The 17,319-nt window shown below is 39.1% G+C and overlaps 1 protein-coding gene across 1 annotated transcript; it reads left to right on the top strand.

Annotated features, from left to right (window-relative positions):
• Positions 1-497: 497 nt before the first annotated feature.
• On the top strand, positions 498-4,297 carry LOC136178572 (uncharacterized). Its single transcript, XM_065952602.1, has 6 exons — positions 498-1,055; positions 1,846-1,974; positions 2,061-2,254; positions 3,103-3,250; positions 3,645-3,849; positions 3,972-4,297. Exons 1-6 carry the CDS (start codon positions 840-842, stop codon positions 4,277-4,279), a joined length of 1,200 nt encoding a protein of 399 aa, XP_065808674.1. The 5' UTR covers positions 498-839; the 3' UTR covers positions 4,280-4,297.
• Positions 4,298-17,319: the final 13,022 nt, after the last annotated feature.

Genomic DNA, 17,319 nt, shown 5'->3' with positions numbered 1-17,319 from the left:
ATCCCTTCAACATCCTATTGAATATTTTGTCAATCAGTTAATGGTGTGAATTAGAGGAGATTTAGAAGTGGGTATGGAGACTGAAAATAGGTAGGTACACTCTGTATACCTGCAAAATACCCTGCACTACACCATTGGTGGGTCCTTTTTTTTCTGAGCGCCAGCTTCTTCTTTCAGCCCTTCTCAGGGGGCAGCTCCGCCTCCACGGAAGAGTTCAAATCAGATGGCATATAAACATCCATGCGCAGGGCCATATGACACACCATTGTAATCCTTAAAAGCTCAGCTAACTAGCAAGCAAGAACAATTCCACCAAAACAAAACACAACTCAAACCCCAAGCAGCAGCCTGAAGAAATATCAAAAAGCATTTTTCGTCTAAACACAGTTATTGTCTAAAACACAACAACCTAACTATCTTACACTACATGCCAGATGCACAAATGACCACTTGAATGAGAGCTGAGACGGTCCGTGTACCTTCCGTTCATTCTATTTCCAATGCTGAAACGCAAATCGGAAAACAAAAAAACTGGCATTTTTCTTTTTCAATATATGTAGCAGATTTTAAAACAAACAAACAAGAGCCGTTTTCCATTAAAATATAGCCATAAAATTGGATTTTGTGTTGTTTTCCTATTATGGATTTTTATATTCCCAGATAAACACGAAGAATCCAATCTATGTTGATCCAAAATGCAAAAATGCGGGGATATCTGTATTATTACCGGTATTATAAGGAGAACCGGAAGCAGTATTTTAGCTTTTTTTCCCGCGATTAGCACGTCTTTAGCACAACAATAGCAGATTCAGTTGGCAGGAGTCTGAAGACTGGACGAGATGGTGTCACTCGAGCCCTATGGACATTTAATTAGAGAAATGATTGCTCAAAATCTCTCGCACGCGGACATTTCCACGAATTTATTACAATTAGGTGTGCAGCAAGGATGTTCTGAAATGAGTGTCAGGAGATTTTGTGCACATCACAACATTTCCAGGAGGGGACATGTATCCAACACACAATTAGAGGTTGCTATCAGCAGGGCAATAAATCAGGTAGGCCTAAGTTATTTTGGATTTCTTTGAGTAACAGAGGTGTGTAGTAACAAGTTACATTTGCTACGTTACATTTACCTGATTAAGTTTTTGGATGAATTGTACTTCTAAGATAGTTTTACATCATCTCCATACTTTTTACTTTTACTTGAGTAGATTTGTGAAGAAGAATGTACTCTTACTACACTCCATTAGGCTACACTGAGCTAGTTACTTTTTTCTTTACCCATTCACTATTCTACGCATTATTATTATTATTATTATTATCCCCCCGACGCATCAATTTAATGTTTTATTTTGTCAGACAGAGGGACTTCCGCCATAGGCTCTACCACTTGACTGTGTTTCACCAATCACATTTGGAAATGTGTGTTTCTTGTGCTATAATTTGTTATTTTGTAAATATTTAATTTATTTTTCATTTTTATTTATTCTATTATTTTATTGATTGGAAGTACTCAAATTTACCTGAAGATTAGTATTTTGTATTTTTGTCTGATTAAATGCATGTCTTCACAAATTAATCAGATGTTACTCAACAGTTGCTCAGTACTTCAGTAGTTCCCCCCCCCAGTACTTTTTTACTCTAACTCAAATATTATTTGGATGACTACTTTTTACTTCTACTTGAGTCATATTATGCTGAAGTAACAATACTCTTGCTTAAGTATAATTTTTGGCTCCTCTACCCACCTCTGTTGATTTATTTCTAGACTATGTATATTTCATGAAATATAAATCCATGAAGACTAGGCCTACATGTTACAGCTTACTTATGTTGATTCATCAGACAGGGTCAACATATGGTCGAAAGATGATGACCGGGTACCTGTCTGCAATGGGAGTGGTTGCTGGTGAACGCCGGGTGGGGAAGATTTTGAGAACAACTCATTGTCCCTATCACGAAATGCGCAAACGTGTAAGTATCTTTTGCAAGCCTTTAATGTTGTGGTATATTGTATAATGTATTTTACTAGCTAACTTTTACTTACTTTTCCCCCAAAGGGTGCATGTAACCTTAACCCCGTCCCCTACAGTGCTGCATACATGGGACACAAAATCCACATCGACCAGAATGAAAAATTGGTCATGTTTGGAGTGACACATGTTCTCGCAATAGATGGGTACAGCAGTAAGGTCGTTGCCCACGCAACCATGCCAGTCAAGAATAATCTCACGATATATGAAGAAGTTTACAGGTTAGTCCAGTACTTCTTAACTTTTCTCAACCTTTCTCTGATTTCAGAATCCAGGTCAAAAATTCAGGCAGGCGTAATTTTTTGTGAAAAAGTCCATGGAAAAGTTAGTCTTTATACATATGTACTTTTTTTTTTACTTTGTATGTAATATAAAGACTAACTTTTCTCACAACTTCACTTTTCTGCAAGTTTTTTTGTGACTTTGTGACTTTTTTCAATTTTTTTGACATTTTTTAAAACTGTTTGTGACTTTTTAGAAAAACGGTCGAATCCATATAACAAACTATTATACGTTATATGGATTCTAACGTTTTTTTTGTCTTTTTTATTTGTGATAGGCATACTGACCCATTATTTCTCAAATGGGGGTCCGTGTACCCCAAGGGGTACTCTGAGGTACAACAGGGGGTACATTTTGGATTGACCAAAAGCACTGTAGTTGTTAAATAATAAAATGAATCCTGAAAAATACAGTGCTTTCGGTCAATCCAAAATGTTAATAAACCTCAAACCTGAAAGTAAAAGTAAGGTTTTGGCTTTCTTAGAATCTGTGTGCACAATTATTAGGCAACTATAAGTGTGTAGAACTATTATGCAACTGAATGAAAAATGAAAATGTTCCCATCTCACCTGTTTACATTCTTCTGTTAAAGTGAGAATAATAAACAAACAACTCAAAATTTCCAAATAAACATTTCTGACAGTAAAAAAAAAAAATCTGTGACCAATATAGCCACCCTTCTTTTCAATAAGTCACAAAAACGGTGCACTAGTAGATTGCAATATTGTTGGTCTATCCTACATTGCGGACTCAACATTTGATTGAGTCATGTTTCACTATTTTACAGATCAGCAGTTCTTGAATATGGGATGTGGGACCAGGTCAGGGTGGACCATGGCCGGGAATTTTACTTGTCCCTCTACATGCAGGAGATGCTGTCTAACCACAGACACAACTTGCAAAGGCAACCATATTGCCAAACTCAGTCAACAAAGGTGAGGTAACGGTCTCCTTAATGTACAAAATGTGGGGGGGGGGGGGGGGCGCTACGAGGACATCTGGCAAAAAAACACTGTGGTGAGTTGAATATCTATAGCATATCACCCGATAGGACACAACTTTGTGCAAACCGAAATATCACTTTAACCAGATGCACCCTTGAGTGGGGGTGCTTGTAGGTACCCATACGCATCAATGGTCCTGCTCCTTGGACTCCTAATCAAACCTCTTCATACTGTCTGTAAACTTTTTACATCTGATATAATCCTGTTTCCTCTCACCATGTTGATTTTGCAGACTAAATGTAGTGGGGATTCTTTTAATTGAGTATTGTTTTTATATTATCTACCTTTTAGTTTAAAAAAAAATCTACCCTTTTCTTGTCTACAGAATCATACGGTAGAGCGAATGTGGGTAGAGATAAATAACCGGGTAAATTACCCAGTGAAGGAGGCCCTCATACAGCTGCAGGATCAGGAAGTCCTCAACATGGATGACAACGTGACTAGATACTGTACATCTAACCTTACTGCTGAGCTTTGCAAGATTGGCATAACAAGAGCTGTACATGCATGGAATGCACACAGAATCCCAGGTGAGTTAAATAAAAAAAACATGTATCACACAATCCAGTCCTTTTTTGTGAACTTCTTATTTTAAAGTTGACAGTGAATTTTAACCATAATCACATTTTGTGACCTATGCTTTGCTTCACAGGCAAAGGAACACCCAATTGTTCAGCAGCAGGAGGATGTCCAAAAAAACTGGGAGAGGAGTTGTTGCCCCATGCCTCCCAATCAGCAGACATGTACCAGCAGGATGTTGGCTCTTCACTGACTAGAGTCTCCTGCTTTGGAACTGACCCCTTCTCAACTGAGGAGGACAAAATATCAGCAGAACAACTTTTTGCAGTAGAGTACCCTGATATTTCAGTTTTATTAGATAATGTGGTAAACTATAACTTTGTACCTTTTCAAGATGCATTGCTGTATCTGATAAACATTACGCAGAAATATGTCAAATAAAGACAAGTTGGTTCTGGATATACTGTATATTTTGTCACTTTCCTTTAACAAATAAAATCAAACACTTGCTAAAATTGCAACAATAGCAATGTTAAACATTACACAATATTTGTCTTAAGTGCAACATGAAATACAAAAAATGTATAAAAATAAAACTATTCTGTATCCTCTACAGCTGTTGAACAAGTGCAAAATTACAACTGACTTTAGAACAAGGCAATTAGCTAGATGTAACAGAGGTAATCAAGCTTAAAGCATAGAATGTGATACAATCACACTTAAAGGGTTAATCCATCTTAATTACACCAGCCAATATGGAGAGAACACTGTCAAGACTGGTCAGCCTGTGTACATTGACAGAGAACTCATCTGCCCTGCATTTGAGGAACTGGTCAGATGTCAGCGTCCACTGGTCAACGCAGTTTTTGCAACCAACAAAGCTTTTGCAGCATACGGCAATCACAGGCTCTTCCATTAGCCCTGTTTGATGAAAAAAATAAAAAGGACAATACATATGCAATATTAGAGTTCAATATATTATCTTGTCTTTACTTAAAAGAACAGTTCACCCAAAAATGAACATTCTGTCATCATCTACTCACCCTCATGCCAGTTAAAACACAGGTGTAGTTTGTCCATATAACACACAAGGAGGTTGCAGCACTACTGGAGAGCAAGTGGGTCTCCATTGACCTTAACACAGTGCATAGAAAGTCAATGGAGACCCACTTGCTACTTGTGTTTTAACTGGCATGAGGGTGAGTAGATGATGACAGAATTTTAATTTTTGGGTGAACTGTTCCTTTAATCTACATATTACATATGTGTAAAAGCTTGGCAAGGGACAGTTTCACTATAACATGGAAAAGCAAAAATTAATGATTGATTCACTTGAACATTCAACTAGATCCTGCTTAAAAGGTAGATTTTAATATAGATCAAACAACAAATTATGTTACAGACCTTTGCATACAATACAACCAAAGGCATCCTTCATGTGTGTTATCATGGTGTTGGTCAGGACCAGCATGGTGCCCCTGGTGCTGCTGACATGTCATGTGTTGACAGGTCTTTTATGACTGTGGTGACTTCACTCAGTCCTTGAGCAGCCAAGATCACTTCTTCTATTTTATCATGGACCCCCTGAAGACCTGTGGAGTCCATATCTTTATTACTACAAGGAGGGTTAAAAACAAAACCAAAAAACAAATGTATTATACAAAAATAATATATAAGTATAATTATATAACTCTTTCTTGTTCTTTTTTTAAGAGAGATGTTATTTAAAACAATATAAAGACAAATATTGATAGGCAGTAACTCAAATGTTTACCTCAGTTTCTTTCCCTTTGTCCCTTGCTGGAACTCATGGAAGATCTGCTCTGGGACAGCAAGAAACTTTTTTGCATTTTGCTTCCAATACTTGGATCCTAGCAAGAGAGGAAGACAAATCATGTAACAGATATAATGTAAACACATTTACAGCTGAACAGAATACTTTGTAGGTCCAAAAAATTAAGAGATAAAGAGAGCATAGTATTGAAGTAGATGGGGCATGTAGTTTATCAAACAAAGCATTTTCATTTATTTTTATGCAATTATTCATTTTTTCAATTAGTACCTCTTGTCCCTTCGGAGTCCACAATCTCATTTCCCTGGGCATCAGTCAGGATGAGAGGGTCATCACTCTGCAGGGCATCATGTATTTTTGCAAGGATACCTGTGGTTGTGGCTTCAAACTCAAACAGTCTGAGTACAACCATACGGGCAGGCTTCAGTTTCCCCTGGCTGAGCTCAGCAATGAAAACAGACCTAGAAAGATTGTTGTGGGAGTGGTTTACATCAAGTCAAATCAATTAATTCCATCTCAAACACATAGCCTACATTACAATTGATCCAATTACAACTGATTCAAGTTTTAAAATTATCTTGGTTACAAAGGATCACAAAAACAAATACAATGATGTTGATGTATTCTTATGTAGCTAGCCTTGGCCCAAACAAACCCCCTTTTTAATATGTAGCTTGCTAGTCAAGGGTAGGGGCTCTGAAGTGATGGAACTGGGGGTACCTTTGGAAGGTGTTACTCATGCTTGCTCGCGGGGTAGTGGGAGCAATGGTCTGAGCAGGTGATCCTAGAGCAGCAGTGGGCTGTGCTATACGATGGAACTGGAAACGGTTCTGGCCTGACAATGGAGGAGTCTGCTCGGCGACTAGTAGAGCAATATCATCCCCATGAACCTCATAGTGGCCACGAGGTCTAAGGTCCAAGCAGCTGAAATGTCCAGCCGATCCCGGGAATATCGCCACATTGTCATCATCAGTTATGTACAGGCTAGGAGCATATACCTTTGAAAGAAAACATTGAGAAGCCTTAATCAGTCGGCTATTCGTGTGCTATGCATTGCATCCTTTGATTTTCGCATGTTCTCCAAGCAAACGAAAAAAGTGTTACCTACCTGGAATATTCTGGCGATTTTGTCTCCAATCATGTCGTCCTCCTTAAGCGTTAGCCTTTTGTTTCCTTTAAAAAGGATATAACTAGTTGAGTCCATTGCGCACGAGGAATTGTTACCGTACCGACACCAAGTTGAAATTAAACTGGACGAGCACCGCGACCTTCCTGACCCTTCCTGACAAGCGGACCAATCCGCGCGATTATTTATTTATTTCCGGGCCACAGACTGAAAAGCGTAAAAATTGAAAATTGAAAATGGAAAAACAGAAATTTAAGGCTTTTCCCCGAAAACTAAAATTTGAGTCAGAAAATGCAATAGTTTTTTTTAAAAAGGGTAATGAAATAGTTGTCCGATTTTTGTTTCAGAAATGGAAATAGAAAAAATGGCCCTAAATTAGTTGTTTGATTTGCGTTTCAGAATTGGAAATAGAATGAACGGAAGGTACACGGACCTGAGACTCCACAGATTCTAACAGTATCTTGTTTTCACTCAGAAACCAAATCTCACTGAGTAAACAGCAAAAAAAACAGAAAAAGCTAAATTCACTTTTTTCCGGTTTCAACCAAAATTTCTGTCTTACCTTTGTTGTTTTTGCAATCAAACGTTTTCCTGGTCCAATGTCTCGTGGTAAATCTGAGACTATTCAAGCCTCGCTACCTCGATTTGTCACGGCATAAGGGAGGAATTGCTGCATAGCTACATGCGCTCTCTTGGAAAAGGCGCTCTCCATCTAGTGGTTCAATAGTTGTAATGACATGTATTTTCCTCTTATATATTTATTTTAATATCTTGTTGCTTTTATATGTCGTATTTTATTTTATTGTATTTTATTTTTAATTTCTTATTGGTGTGCATTGGTCTCTCAATGATTTTATAAACTACTTTTTGTCAATAACTTTTCTGCACTCTTGTTAAGCACTTTGAACTGCAATTTAATTTGTCTGAAAGGTGCTATATAAATAAAGTTTGATTGATTGATTGATTGATTTACTCAGTTGCATTCGCATTATACAAGTCGGGTATGGCTGCATCCTGGCGCTCTCTCATCTGTGTGCTCTCGTCTCATGTGCTCTGGTGCCCCGCTCCTCCAGAAATTAACAACGGCAAGTGCGCTGGGTCAAGAAGCAGTTTACGAACTCGCGCATTAATTAATATTTACAGTCTATGATTAATTCAAACATTACCACGGCGCCAAAAGAAGATAAGAGTGTAGAAGATGGTGAAAAAGATGGAGTCATGTGCCCGAGGTTTGCAAGAAGCCCAAATTAATGAATGAACGAAAAGACGTTCAAATGAGTCACGCAGAGGGGAGAGTTAGAGCGCCGTTTGATTGAGCTGTGTGTTTATACATAACTCAAAAAGCACATACACGTATAGAATGGCGAAATTGGTTATTTTTTATTTAGTCTCGAATGTATAAGTACGATGGAGGACTAGGGCCACGTTACATTTGTTTTTTTTTATTTCGAGATTAAAGTTGTAAATTTATGAGTTTAATCTCAAATCTCTTTTAACATGGCCCTAGTCCTCCATCGTATATAAGCACCTAGTATGTCTGTAATATATCACATGTACACTACATATATTTTTATTTCCGGAGCTTTATGTTGAAAATTAGAAGCTCAGGGGGCTCGGCTTCAGGCACACAGACGAGTGCACACAGAGGAGAGTAGACAGGCTGCAGACTTATGTCGTGTTCACACTTGACTTCTTTTTTCAACTGCAAGCGCCTTTTTTACATAGAAGCCTATGGAAAATGGAAAAAGGATGACGCCTTTTCAAAAAGCGCTGCGCCCGACGCCTTTTTCAGTTGAATTATTTCAACTTTTCAGAAAAGCGCTGGGTGACGTCAAGCGCTTTTCTGACAGCTGACCAATCAGGACGAGTAGTAACCTACGTCCCTAGTTACCTGTGCCCAACAACAGCAAACTTCCACCAGATATGTGTGCATTGCGTGTCTGCTCCGGTCCGTGCCTCCTCATCCGTCAACACCCACCGGCTGCGTTCTCAGTCTGCAGCACGGAGAGCACAGCCGGATAGCTGGAGTATGAAGACAAAGCAATTTCCGCGGTAATTTAACAGATTCACTCATGACAGCACGAGATAATACGATGTACGTGGTATAAAACTCAATACAAACCTTATAAACACTTACAAACACACAAACGATCACCCGGCAGGGTGTTATTCTGAAAATAAACGTTGTTTTAATGTTGTATCGGTGTCTGACTTCCCGTCCCGCTTGTTCTTTTCTGTGCTAAATTGATGCGTTGCGCTCCGGTCGGCTCCGGCGCTGTTGCACCGCAGACTAGATCCTGTTGTTAAGGTTACAGAACACTTGCACGTAAGCGATCAAAAGGCGCTGAAGGCAGCGCTTTTTTCGGAAAAAAGAAGTCAAGTGTGAACACGGCCTTTGAGTCTAGAATTCTACAGTGCTGGAGCTTTCCATAGGGGGGCTGGGCTTCTGAATTGACTAATAGGATGCAGAGATAACATTTTGCGTATCGGTTCTGTTGCTAAGGCTCACAGGCAGATTATCACACTCTAGAACGCATAGCGCACGGCAGCTACAGCCAATATAGCACACACAGCAAACTTTGAGCAACATTCTTTTAAAAATCAACAATGTCCGGCCAGAGAGGAAGGAAAAAATATTATTATGTACCAGAGATACTGAAATTGCTAACATCTGACAGCGGAACTGCAAAATTTCCAGTGGAAATATATATATATATATATATATATATAAATTCCACCTGAACATTCTTGTACTTAAACCTCTGTAATTCTGCTCTACTTCACTTTATTTAGCTCAAACTTTGCACTGGTAATGTCAGGATGTTTATTTATGGATTCCAATAGAGCTACAGAGGCTACTGCAGCATTCAACAGGTAATATTTACTCATAAAATTAAAAATAAATTTAGGCGGACATAAAATCTTACATTTATGCTATGTTCCATCTGTATTTACTCTGTCACAGTAACAGATATACATTCGATCTTACACTTTCTAGGTAAATCTCTAAAGAGTTATCTTTATTATGATACCAAGTTTATTCTTATAGACCTTGTGGCTGCTGAGATATACTCTGTTAAGTTTGGGTATGTATTTTTCGAGAATGAACCTAAGAAAAGGGCCTATATAGGGAACAAGAGGTTAAAGGGCTAAAGGGGAATGTTGAACAGTAAGAACAAAAACTTTATTTTACTTCAGACTTAATTCCTTCCAGAATGATTTAGAGAGGCAGCAGCTACACCGTGTTTATGAAATCTTTCTACAGCTATATTAAAATATTTGACTAAAGATCCTCCAGGACTCCTTAAACTGAGAAGTCAGGTCTTTGTGTTACGAGCGATTCCTCCAAGAACCATCCTCAGCAAGCAGTTCCTTGAATGTCTCAGACTTTTAATTTAATGAGTGTGCTTAAATATTTACCCACTGGGGAAATAAACTCGGAGATCAGATTATCTCATTTATCAAATTCCATTTTCTGTCGTCCCTCTGCAGAGAGAAGTATCTAATGACAGCAAGAAAACAACAAAACGGCAGGAAAGAAACCACAACACATGTCCTGTTTTATAGTTGAAAATAAACTTGTGTCTGCCTACAATAACAGCAGCGGGTGGTTCATTGATGGAAGGGATCGGTGTTTATTCTTCACAGAGCTGTACTTATCTTCTCCCTCTCTCTGTTGAGTTCTTTAGAAGTTCATCTGATTTCCAGGCAGCATTGAGCTTTTCTGACCATCATCAACCGAACACAAAAGAAAACATGCAGGAGACAGGAGGCTTTTACTGAGGGATAGACCACGTGGTGGTGATCTTTGACCCTTTGTGTGTTTCATTTCCATCAGCAGGCCTCCTGAGCCTCTCCACACCTCATCAGAGAACAAGTAGACGCAAGATTTCTTCATATGGGTGGTGTTAGTCAGAGGAGATGGCGAAATATCCGACAGATGGAGACTGTAGACACAGTCAAATTGATATCACACTGCTGGTTCGAGACTTATGAACCTTTACACACATTTACAAACATAAAGGAAGAATGTGCAACATTTAACACATCAAAAGATCAGAAATGAAGCATATCCTGTGTAAATGTCTCTCTGAGTCATGACTGTCTACAATGAGGGAGTTTTTTGTTTATTTTAGTTGATTGTTTGTTCAGTTGATGGCTTCAGTTGTGTCCCTTTTTGGTCGGTAGGGTGTTTGGTCAATGGTTCAGTAAGTTGATTGGTTAGTTGGTTGTTTTCAGTCTTTTTGTTGTCTTTTGGTTGATTGTTTGGTCTGTTAGTTGGTCGGTTGATTGTTTGATCAACGGGTCGGTTGGCTGATTGGTTTGTTGGTTGATTGTTTGGTTAGTTAGTTGGTCGGTTGAGTGTTTGAATTGTGTTTTCTTTTGGTTGGTTGGGTGTTTGGTCAATGTGTCTGTTAGTCAGTTGGTTGTTGTTTTTGTTTATTTGGTTGATTGTATGGTCAGTAAGATGGTCGGTCGGTTGATTGAAATATGAGAACTAACAACTGTGAAATGTCCTGATGCTTACTACAAATCATTTTTCATGTCACATATAACATAACTAATCAGCAACAACAACAATTATCTTGGAATTGTAGTCTTATTTTCATTTTTATAACCGCATACTTTTCCCCCTGATTTTATTATTTTGTCATATTCACCTGTCTTTACTCTTTTAAATGGAGCAAACCTGCAAATGCTTTTCACACATTTGTACCCAAATTCGGAATGAGATTTCACATCTTGAATCTGTTAGTAGTAGGTAGGTAGGTGGGGAGAAGAAAGGTGAAAAGGTTTTTTGGTTGGTGGGTTGGACAGTTGATTGGTTTGTTGGTTTATCCGTCAGTTAGTTTGTTAGTTGGTTGGTAAATTGGTTATATAGCAGTAGTAGTAGTCAAAGGGTTTTTTGAGACTAGGAGATAGTGAAACATATGACAGATAGAAATTGCATCTTGAATTGGTTGGTTAGAAGGTAGGTACAAGGAAGGTGAAAGAGGTTGTTTGGTTGGACAGTAAATTGGTGTCTCGGTCAGTTGGCTGGTTGATTGGGTGGTTAAATGGTTGGTTGGTAGGTAGGAAGGTTAGTTGATTGATTGGTTGGTTGGTTGGTTGGTTTGTCGGTCAGTTGGCTGGTTGGTTTGTTAGAAAGAAGGTAGGTAGGAAGGTTGGTTGGTTTATTGGTTGGTTGGCTGGTAGGTTGGTTTATTGGTTGGTTGGCTGGTAGGTTGGTTTATTGGTTGGTTGGCTGGTAGGTTGGTTTATTGGCTGGTTAGTTGGTTGGTTGGTAAGTGGCAACTGGGAAATTGCAGTGGACAGTCAAATTAATATCATGCTGCAGTTATATAATTTTTTAATCTTTAAACACATGTAGAAATTTAAAATGACATGTTTAAAAAGGCTCAGCAATTTAAATGTTTTACTAAGTTCTTAAGGAAAGTACACAGTGTGTGTTCACGGTAATGAAGGAACATGTTACTAAGTGAAGCAACAGGTTCATTGATGTGTTTTTAATACTTTTTGGACGACATTAGAGATCTATTGCACAGTGGAAGAATAAATGTTTGGCTGTAATACACACATAACTCATTAGGTGATACATCTTCTATTGGTTTTACTCTGAAAATGAAGAAAACTTCAACCCCTACTATGTGTACGGGTTTTTTTTGTGTTTTTTTTTTAAATCTATCTGTCCTGTTGGCTTCTAGTAAAACACTTTCTTGGAAAAAAACAGGTGTGTGTCCTCAGTTAGTCCTCGGTGGATCTGGTCCAACAGCAGTTGGGTTAGTGGAGCTGTTGGCAGCTTCCTGCGAGCTCTCAAGGGTCTATGTTTGCACTGTCATGGGCTGAGCAAGTAATTGGCAACCACAGGACAAACCCAGAGCTAACTGCGGGTGAGTACTGACGTTTATCTCCAGCTCAGCTGCTATGTGTGTGATATTTATTCTGGAAAAACAGCAGCTGAGGAAATCCGGCTCGCTTCCATCGGGATGGAGGGGAGAAGTGTCCAAATGTTCCCCTCGGTTAACATGTGTAGTTTGTGTTGGAGCCCAGACCCCCCCTTTCCTCTGCAGCAGCTCTGAGCCAAGTGATGGAAATAACTCACATTGTTTAAAGCTCTGTGGGATACCAGCTGGCTGCACTAGCAAGTCAACGAGTTTAGCTCTCACTTAACAAGAAGCACACGAATCCCCACAGAGCACTTTGATTTATTATTCTAAAAACACAAACCCCCCCCCCCCCCTCTCCTTATTTGACCTGTTTCTGCTCCAGCTGAGAACAAACCTCTGTGGGCACTGAGCCTTTCCACAGAAACACACTGATGACATTAAAAGGTTTATGTAAAACACTGATCCATTGTATTGACAGTTAAAGAAATTTTGGTTGTAACCAATTTCCAGAAAAAAACTTTTATTCAATAACAGCTGCATTTATTTAAAGGAATCATATTTTTTTTACTGGATGCCATTTTTAAATAATTTCTGGTCTAATTGATTAAAAAAATAATATGTTTTGGAATTGCTCCAGTTGATTACTTCAGTCATCAAAAACACAAAACAGACTATAATGCCTGCAAAGTAATCAAAGGGTGTAAACACTAATGCCACTCATAGGCTCAGATTGTTATTTTAAATGTCTTACTGCAAAAGGAAAATCCCTAAGATAGACCTTTTTAATAGTACAATATTTTTATTTAAATTAGAAACGGCTGTTACTTTGCCATAGCTTCACAGCCTTCGGACTCCATTACCAAAAAACATCCGACTTCCATTTACTCTGGAAGTCGGATGTTGGAGCACCAAAGTTGATGCTGTTCCAGTTACGAATTAGTAACAGGTTACCAGGTAACCACTGTTTCCAGCCCTTGTGCTAACACTAATCAAATTGAACTCATATCATCTTTTCTGCAGACCTGAACCACAAGAAAATCGCGATTTATTTCAACTTTAACTGCAAGTGACAGCTTAATGAGTTCAGCAGAGCATCTTTTTGGTTCACTCAGTTCTGCTGTAACCATCATGAGTCAAAGTCACTTCATTTCTCTGTGTGTTGGCAGAGAAAGTTTGGCTGCAGATGTCCTGAACGCTCTGCTCTGTATGAATGTAGGCCAGCAGAGTCTCTGCTCATTTCTGAACTTTATTACATCAACTGCTCTTCTCCTCTTACCCTTAAAAAACACACACATGGGAGGAGATCGTCCAGAGGACACACAAGTGGCCCCGCTGTGAAACTTTCTCCTTAGAAAGGTTTACTGAAATTAAACATTTTAAAGACATCTTGCGACCCCCCTCTTGGTGGCTCACAACCAAGAGGCCAAAAAATGAAATTGAAAAATGAAGCCAATGTGGAAGTGCAAAAAAAGCCCAGGAGGTCTTGTCCCGGCAGCAGAAACCACAGTCTCTCGAATAGACGGAGCTCCCTCAACCTACAGTGAGGTGATCGTGCTCTACTACCTTGCGACATCCCTGACTCCCAGCCACCGCCATCGGACTGTGTCGTCCCCATAACCACCGGCGTCCTTATTCATGCATGGCCTGCTCCGACCTTCACCTCAACGGCAAGGAGAAATCCTTCCTGCATATTATCCCAGAATAAAGTCTATAACCAGCTCTTTGTAAAGCATCTCGAGATAACATTTGTTAGGAATTAGCGCTATACAAAAAATGAAAAGTCAAGGAGCAAAATATTGAACTCATTCAATAATAAAGGCCTGAATAAGAGAAAACAACGAGCTGGCTAAAAATGGTGTTTCTAATACTTTGCATGTTAGAAAGTGACCTCAGGAGAAGAATAGGCCCAACAACCAGGGTGTTGTTTTGCATTCAACAAATTAAAGGTGGTAAAATCAATTTTTGTTGACCTTAAATGTTTTTTGTATTGAGTGTCTTCTTCTGTTTAAAATGCTCTGATTTCAACTGTGTAAAGCTCTTTGAGTATGAAAGTTTGAAAAACGATCTTGACATCTCAAGTTTATTATCGTACCGTCAGCTGATTTTATTTAATAATATGAACTGGTCTTTGTTTAATCCTCCCACTTGTCTGTTTTTCTGTATTTCTTGCAGATTTACCATTATTTTCCAACTAATCTCTTAGACTCTAAGATCTTTTTTTCTTTTCTTTTTCTTTTAAACATTTTATGGCTTTTAACTGATATTTATGAAGTTGAACTCATATGACCAGAGTTTGTTTCCTCCGTGAAGCACGTGCAGCAGTTTACAGGTCAAACGCTGAGCCTGATTTACTCTGCCGCTCTCCCAGACTTACTGGGAATAAAAGGAACACGCTGGTTCTATTTGTTTTATTTGGATGAGCCTGAGGTGAAGCACAGCTGAGAGCTTCAAAGAGTGTGAGGGCTGCAGGATGAGCTCTGCAGTCAGAGCGTGGTTCCCCGTCAGGACTCCCTCCAGCTTGGCTCTCCTCCCTCTGGACTCTGTTATGTAACCCGCAGACCGGCCACATCTTCCCGCTCTGATTCAGAGAAAACTCAGGCTCTTGTTTGCGGTCGGGCCCAGCAGGAGGACCCTGTGGGACCCACATCTGTCAGCTGACTCAGGGTCTTTTACAGCCAAAAGTTAACAGCAGAACAAATCTTGGCTTCCTGCATGTTTCTCATTCAGAGCTCCACGTGGGAGTCGTCCCATTTTCACAGTAATTAAGATTCAGAAAACTAATTTTCTGCTGAAGCAATGGAAGTGCCGTTTCACCGCCCCTTCACCCCGAAGGAAGTTTTTATGGTGATGAGAACGTTAACCTCTTCAACTCTGCTAAAGGAGAGAAAGGGGATCATTAAGAGAAACATAACTGTGATTTAACGCGTGGAAAACACATGTTCAAGACGTCAGCAACACATTTCACAGTCACAGGCTTGTCGTGTTTTCTTCACTGTAGTTTATGGACATGTTCTGATTTCATACAGATACAGAGACTCAACAATTCTCTACGCCCCAACGAAAGGCAGCCCTATGTCACTAACAACAACCCACAAATAGAGCACATAAAACAATGTAACAAAGTCAAAACCAAGGGATTCTAATAAGACACAAAATAACTAAATAGTAAACAAAGGACTAAATCAACAAGACAACCTACAGTCCCGGCCTGAGGGCCAAAGCTTTCTCTACTCCAAAAGCCTTCCTGGCTTTATTGCACATAAATTGGCATTGAATAACCGTGATCTAAAGACACTTACAGGACATCCAAATAATCAGTGAGTATGTTCTTCTTCTCTCTAGTTCTTGACTAAAACAGCTTTTATACATGAGAGGAGCCGGCTGTAAACACGGCTCTAAAAACAACACAGCCAGCGGGACTCGAGCTTCTCACTCACTGTAGACAGTCATGACTCAGAGACACATTTACACAGGATAGACTGGATTTATGATTCATTTATGTGTAAAATTTCCCACATTCTTCCTTTTAGAGCTGAGGCCAGGTGCACTTCGTCAGGCAATCAGTATAACTTCAATGGCTTCAAATGACTAAAGAGAAACAATAAAAACAAATGAAATAACACAATAAAATCATGATTATTAAGAGTAGAATATCGCTGCATAATAAAAATTTTGAGCTCAACTTGAATTAAAAGCCACACAGAGAGGTGTGTCTTGAGCACCAGTGATCAAGTATTCTGCTAATAAAGAAGTTAAGTTGAGAAAATATTCTCACATGCAGAGAAAAGTCTCATGAGAGGGATCATATAACACTAAAAATATTAACACAGAGTTGAATCAACACATGCTAAACATTTAAAAAGCTTCATGGAGGATGATTGATTACAGCGCCGAGGGATCACGATTAATTTGAGCAGCTGTTCCAAATTAAACAGATTATGAGTGTGGTCTTTGTTCTCCAGGTTTCCCTCTAGTGGTCTAACATATGTACAAGCTATTTGCCTATTTAACTTTAAAAAAAAAAAAAAGGAAGGAAGGACGGACGGACGGACGGACAGAGGGAAATCAAACACACATGTAAAAAGGAATATTTTAACCTGCCTCCAACCCTCCTTTTGCCTCTAGTTACAAATATTTATAAAATGGTTTAACCTTTAAATATAACCTTTAATTTGATCCTTTTAGGACATTAAAGCGTTTTGTCCATTGCTCTCTTGATCAATTATGTTTTAAGCACATGTGTGACCGTAGGAACTTTTTTATTGTTCTGGGAACTGTTCCACGTTTGGGACGTTTCCACCTTTTTTATTGATTCCGCACCGCAAGAACAATGAGAACTTTTAGCTCCTAGAACCCCGTTTACAGGAATCTTTTCAGCTCCTGCTTCAGAGTATGTATCATGGCGGTGCAAATGTAGACAGAAGAAAAAAAATCCCCATGATGAGAAGTTCTCAGGAATCGCCGAGTGGATAGATCCTCTTCAATAAAGCCCCAGAACTGTTGGATCCGAGAACACACAATGAAAAAAAAACAAGAGTTAGGTCCCATAAAACATCCATCACACAATAACACACACACACACACACACACACACACACACACACACACACACACACACACACACACACACACACACACACATTAGCTGATAGAAGGCACAGTGTTCATGTGTATG

Source organism: Labrus bergylta, chromosome 3 (assembly GCF_963930695.1).
Source record: "Labrus bergylta chromosome 3, fLabBer1.1, whole genome shotgun sequence".
Lineage (NCBI taxonomy): Eukaryota > Metazoa > Chordata > Actinopteri > Labriformes > Labridae > Labrus > Labrus bergylta.
This window is presented reverse-complemented; position numbering and strand designations above follow the sequence as displayed.